Raw genomic sequence first — 6,396 nt, 5'->3', positions numbered from 1 at the left:
AGCAGAGGCTCTCCAAGGCCTGGGAACAGGATCGGCAGCAGCAGTGCCAGGCCACGACCAGCAGCAGCTCTGCTTCTGCTCCACCTGCCCACACCAGGCATGTCCTGTCCAGGGAGAGAGGGGAAGGAGGCTGAGGTCTGTGTGCTTGGGCAGCTGAAGCCACCTCCACAAACACCGACTTTGTGCAGGTTTACCACCTGTGCAGCCACACTCTTCCCGAAGTACAACATCCCAGAAGGGAAGTGACTCTGGCCAGGGGAAGGGCTGCTCAACTCCCCTGCATCCTGCTGAGCTCCCCAGCTCTGTGCCAACTGGCCAGGGTAACAGGTTCTTCCCAATGAAGACACATATGCCAGCACTGCTCATAGAGTGTTTAATCAGACTCATCTCTCCAGGAGGACTGCACAAATAAAATCTGACACAGTCCTGAACCGCAGCATTGCGAGAGGAGGAAATCCAGGCTGGCCTGGCTCTGTTTGTTCCATAAACAGGCAAAAGGAGAACTGTGATCCCTGCAGGGAAGCAAGGCAGGGCATCTCTGGGGAGATGCAACCTGCCAGCCACTGCTCAGCTCTGCTGCAGAATCAGGAGCAGGGTTTCACCCTGGCCATGGATTCACTCTGAACATTCTCGTTAAGCAGCCTCTTGACCACGCAGCTGCCAGCCCTATGAGCACCCAATGCCGGCTCCCAGCACAGGGGAACTGGGAGCTGAGGGGCTGAGACTTTGTCATTTCCCTCCTGAGGCACTGAGGGGAGTGCAGGAAATCCAGGAGCCAGCATCCCACGGACCAGAGGGGGCCAGCTCCTAGTAAATGCCATAGGTGGGCTCCTGTGTGTCTCGGTACCTGTCCAGGTACCTCAGGGGCTGGTGGCGAGGGAACTTCACCTGGGGAGGGTGGTACGGGGGCGGCCGCACAAACTCGAACACCGGCTCCCTCATGTCTGCAAAGGGGTGACAAGGTCAGCAGGAGGGCTCACATCTGAACCCCACAGCCCCCTTCACCCACACAGGACCAGGGCTGCTCAAACACACCAGTGGAGTTATTTTAAAATCCTCATCCAAACAGCCTTTTAGGGGTTGGTCCCTCAGGCTGCCATTAGCTTGGAGGAGGATGGCTCAGGTGGGCTTATTCTGTGCTGATCCTGGACAAGTGCCAAGACCAAGTGAGAGCCCTGCAGCCCCAGGGCCATGTCCCACCCACAGACCCCCTCCTCCAGCATCCCCATTCCTTACTGAGCAGCTGATGGAAGGTGGAAGTGACAGAGCTGTCCCACTGACACTGGAAAAATGCCAGCCCTGCCGGGGTCATGGCATCCTCATGCTTTCTGTAGAAGTCAAATGTTCTAAAGGTTCTCATCTTCAGGCTGTAGCTGGAAACAAGACACAAGCACCAGGTGAACCTCTCCTTGCAGCAGTACCCTGCTCCATATCACCCCAGAGCATATGAAAGAGGTGGAAAAGGAAGCCACTAAAAGGAAATCTCCCAGTGTCTCCAGCTCTGTGCACGACAAACCACTCTCTAACAGCCTGTTCTGTAGCAACAGGACTCTGCAGTGCTGGGATTGTGGCTGCAGAGGACACACAAACTCAAAGCAACCCTGGAGAACCCTACAGAGTGACAGGAGCTGCTCCCCTACTGCAGAGACAGGCACATGAACCCCAGAAGCAGCAGCAGCCAAGCCCAGCACATGAGCAGAGGAATTACCACGGCGTCGGCCGAGCGTCCTGGCTGAAGTCGATGGGACCGCGTTGCTTGAAGAGCAGGAAGATGAAGCGGTGGTAGCCCGTCCCCATGGCAGGGAAGGGAGGCAGGTAATGGCACATCTCCTTACCAGACTTGATGTCACTGCCTGGGATGTTGGTCCTGAACACAAACACATTTACACTTATTTCCCTCCAGCAGATTCATGCAGGACTGCAAATTACTCTGCCATGCTGTGATGTGATTTCTGCCCCATTTGATAAGGGAACAGATAGCAGAGATTGCTTTCATCAGAGGAAAAATCCCACCCAGTGACTGGAATGCCAAACAGCAGCAACATCTGGAACTCCTGCACCTTTAGCAGGAGCCGGAACATGGGGCTAAAGGAGCTGATGGCAGGACCACCAGGGAAAGCCACTGGTTCTGAGCTGCTGGAGGAGTTTCTGCCCACTCCACAAGCACAGAGCACGTGGCTCTGATGTACTCACACCAGCCAGTGGAGGTACTCCGAGTCTGCATCCCTCAAATGTCCATCTGCCAACACACAACACAGAAAGGTGACTTAGGGACACCCTGGTGCCACCATTGACCCCAAAGTCAGAAGGCCCAAACCTGCTTTGACCAGAGGGAGCAGCTCAAGACCTCCCAGCATTCCTTCCCTAGTGGAAAAGGAACTCATTCCTATAGGACTGAGTTTAAAAAGAGGAGCGAAGCACTCTACAGATCTAATTCCAGGATTCTTGAAATCTTCTTGGGCAGCTGCATGCCTCACTGTGCCTTGGTTTCTCAGGATGAACAATGTCAGCAAAGCTGCCTTCCAGGCAGATTGCCCAGGGAGAGGAGTTTGGAGGTGAACAAAAGATGGGAGTCAGAATTGTTTCCTCTACAGTATGACACAGGTCCTGCTGTGTCACCATCCCCTCTCTCAACTGCTACAGATTTGGGGAGGCTACAATCCTTCCTCCATAGGTACCTAGCAGATATGACATCCCAGAATTGCAGAATGGTTTGGACTGGAAGGGACCTTAAAGCCCGCCATGGGCTGGGACACCTTCCACTAGACCAGGTTGCTCCAACCTGGCCTTGAACACTTCCAGTCTTCATCATCTCTGACTGTGCAGCCAAGAGAATCAGGAGTTAACCAAAAGCTGAGTGAAACAACCCAGTTTAAATGTGTTCCTTGAAAGAACTCTCTGCTCACCTGGATTTGTGAGCAACAAGGTCCAGAGGGAACCTTTGTCTGCCTCGTATGACACTGCAGGGGGACTGGAAGCCTAAAAGAGCAACATAAAGAGAATGTAAATCACACACACAACAGCTTCCATGAACTGTGTCTGGGCAAGGCTCAGACACAACACAGACTGGGCACTGCCAGACCACTGAGGAATCCACCTGGAGAGCCCCAGGGCATAAATAACCATCAGCCTCCTGGCAGACAACCTGCAATCTCTGTCCCTATTGCATCCATAAAATAATTTCCTTCAGCACAGAGGAAATGCCCTTGTAAAAGGCACCCCCTGGAACGAGCCATGCCTGTTGGAAGCATCTGGCAGAAACTTCCAGGCTTCCCAGGGGCTCCAGGTTGTTCCCAGCTCCCCTCACGCACCTCTGATGGAGTCACCATGTTCCCATAGTAGACTGGCACGAGGTGCTCGTCCTCCTGGCTGTAGTGCACCCTCAGGGCAACCCAGGGGGTGAAGGTGGCCCCCTTGAACAGGTCCCGGAACACCCCGCAGTGCTCAGCCACGCGCTGCTTGTGGAACGGGCCACTGGTCCTCTCCCACTCAGCCCTGACGTCGTCGAGGGGAATGAGCACTGCAAGGAGAGAGGGAGGATGCAGAGGCAGCTGCTGGAGAGCTGGGGCAGCTGGAGCAGGAAGGGAGGTGCTGGGGCACTGACCAGTCCGGAGCCGTGCTGCTCGTTCCATCTCAGCATTCCGGCGGTTCTCCCTCAGGATCCTCTTTCTCTCCTTGATCTCCTTTGCCCGTGACAGCTTCTCACGTGGCAGGCCAATGTCTGTCTGGGGCTCTTCAGGGAGGGGTGAAAAGAGAGGAGGTGAAACCTGTGAGCACTCAAACCACCCAAACACAAACCCCTGTGAAACGTCTGAGACACACAGACTTCCAGAGATCAGGATCACAGAAGGGTCTGGGTTGGGAAGGACCTTAAAGACCATCCACTTCCAACCCCTGCCATGGACAGGGACACCTCCCTCTAGAAAAGACTTGAGAGGACAATCAGGACTTGATTCTGTCCCCTCTGCACCTCCACGCTCCTGCTCCTCCTTCCCCATGGCCCTCCCATTCCAGCCGCTGAGCAGCCCAGCTGTGTTATCTGCTGCAGGCCTGAAGCTCTGGGTCCTTGTCTGCTCCCTGTGGCACCACTGGGGCTCCAAGGAATCACTTCTTTGCTCTGTGTCTTTTGGCAGGTCCTGGCCAGCCTCCCTCCCTCTGGAAAACTGCCACCCCTTCTTCCTGGAGACATTTGCACTCTGCCAACTTGTACATGGGACTCTGTGCCAGAGCACCTCACCAGCTCCTCACAGGCTGGTTTGGGGACAAACCCATGTTCCCTGGCTACCTGCAGGGGGGTTGGTGTGTTTGTGGTAAGTGTTCCACCAGTGTGGTTTCCTGCTCTCCTGCTCTGCCAGCCGCAGGTACCGCCTGAAGCTCCGGTACTTCTCCAGCGCCTCCAAGTTCTCGATGTCCAGGTCCTCGTTGGGCATCGGCCCCAGCGGGGCTGCCCTCTTCCAGAGCACAGCTGGAGGGCAACAGAGATCCCGAGGGGTTCGGGGTTCAGAGGGAGAGAAACGAGCCTGGGATGGGCAGAGCACGGACAGGGTGGGAACCATCCCCACCTCCCACAACCACCGTCATGGAGTCACAGGGTGGGTGAGGCTGGGAGGGACCTCAGTGATCTGGTCCCACCTCGCTGCTCCAGCAGCGCAGGGCACAGGTTTGTGTCCAGATGGCTCTGGAATATCTCCAGTGAGGGAGACTCCACACCCTCTCCGGACAATCTGTTCAGGGCTTGGTCACTGCACAGGGAAGAAATTCTGCCTCGTGTCCAGATGGGATTTCCTGGGCATCGCTTTGTGTCCGTGGCCTCTTGTGCCACGGCTGGGCCTCACGGAGCAGAGCCTGGTCCCTGCTCTGCCCCCTCCCTGCAGACAGGGACAGACAGGGCCGAGGGCCCCTCTGACTCCAGCTCCCTCAGCCTTTCCCCAGGACAGAGATGCTCCAGTCCCCAAATCATCTTTGTGGCCCTCCATGGGACCCTCTCCAAGAGCTCCGTGTCTCTCTCATCCCGAGGAGCCCAGAACTGGACGCTGCTCCAGGGGAGGCCTCGCCAGGGCTGAGCAGAGGGGCAGCATCGCTCCCTGAACTGCTGCAAATGCTCTTCCTGACGCACCCCGGGACACCAGTGACCTTCTTGTCCCCTGGGGCACAGTGCTGGTCACGGACAGCTCGTTGGCCACCAGGACCCCCAGCTCCTTCCCCACAGAGCTGCTTTTCCAGCCCGTGAGTCCCGGCCTGTGCTGGTGCCTGGGTTGTTCCTGCGCAGGTGCAGGACCCTGCACTTGCCTTTGTTGAACTTCAGACAGTTCCTCTCTGCCCTTCTTTGCAGCCTGTCCGGGTCCCTCTGAAGGGCTCACAGCACTCTGGGCTATCGGCCATCCCTCCCAGCTTTGTGCCATCAGCGAACTTGCTGAGGAGGCATCGACCCCTCATCCAATTGATGAATAAATGAAACAACCCTGGGCCCAGTACTGAACCCGGGGGGACACCACCAGTGACAGAGCCTGGAGCTCGGGACACAGCCGTCCGAGAGCATTCTCCCATTCGCCCCCCTCCTTCCCCGGCGGGTTTCGGGGCTCCCCTGGTTCTCCCGTCTCTCACCGGCCGTGCCGAAGCTCCGTCCGCCGCGGGCCCCGCGAAGCGCCGCGCTCAGCAGGGGCGCCGCCATGTTGTGCGCCGCGCTCAGGGAAGGACCCCGTTGCCACAGCGACGGGCTCTGCGCCGCTCAGGCCTGGTGTGGAAGGCCCGCCCGCCCCGGGGCTGCCCCCGCGGCGCCTGACTGGGGCTGTCCCCGCGGCGGGGCTGCCCCTGGTAGTGCCTGATTAGAAACGTCCCAATCGCCGCAGCCGTTCCCTCGCCCCGATCTCCCCATTCCCGCTCTTGCCCCACTGAGTGAATTGTCCCAAACCTCCTTCATGCCGTGGGCAGTTCACACCAACGCCGAGTAAAGGACAAAGCCAGCCCTGCTCCTGCCTTGTTTGTACTCGAGCTCCTGCTTTCCCCAAATCCCCGGGAATCGCCTGCCTGCTATTTTGGAACCTGCAGACCCATCCGACCGTGACTTTCACCACACATGCTGCCAGTCCGTCTGGGAACACGGGCTCCTTGTAAAGCCTTCCCCAAACGTGGCATTTATTTTAAGAGTCACAGACCCTCGCTCCAGGACTGGAGTCGCTCTCGGGCGTCAGTGCCGGACACTGGGACTGCTCCGGCGCCAGCAGAACGGGCTCAGCCCTTGTGGAAATGGCACCATCGTGGTGCCAGAAGCTGGGTGAGGCTGCAGGACTGTCTGCTGCCCCCGAGACAGCAAATCACGCCGGGCTGTGGCGTTCGGTATTGCCAGCAGCAGCAGCACGATGACACAAGAAGTGCACAAAATCCTCACCGACAGCA

The 6,396-nt window shown here is 57.6% G+C and overlaps 1 protein-coding gene across 1 annotated transcript; it reads right to left on the bottom strand.

The window, feature by feature from the left end:
- Nucleotides 1-356: 356 nt before the first annotated feature.
- MRPL38 (mitochondrial ribosomal protein L38) lies at nucleotides 357-5,708 on the bottom strand. Its single transcript, XM_039562226.1, has 9 exons — nucleotides 5,605-5,708; nucleotides 4,286-4,465; nucleotides 3,605-3,733; nucleotides 3,312-3,520; nucleotides 2,907-2,979; nucleotides 2,194-2,239; nucleotides 1,709-1,867; nucleotides 1,237-1,373; nucleotides 357-944 (listed from the first exon to the last, which is right to left on the bottom strand). The coding sequence occupies exons 1-9, from the start codon at nucleotides 5,669-5,671 to the stop codon at nucleotides 808-810; spliced, it is 1,137 nt and encodes a 378-aa protein (XP_039418160.1). The 5' UTR covers nucleotides 5,672-5,708; the 3' UTR covers nucleotides 357-807.
- Nucleotides 5,709-6,396: the final 688 nt, after the last annotated feature.

This window comes from Corvus cornix, chromosome 18 (assembly GCF_000738735.6).
Source record: "Corvus cornix cornix isolate S_Up_H32 chromosome 18, ASM73873v5, whole genome shotgun sequence".
Classification (NCBI taxonomy): domain Eukaryota; kingdom Metazoa; phylum Chordata; class Aves; order Passeriformes; family Corvidae; genus Corvus; species Corvus cornix.
This window is presented reverse-complemented; position numbering and strand designations above follow the sequence as displayed.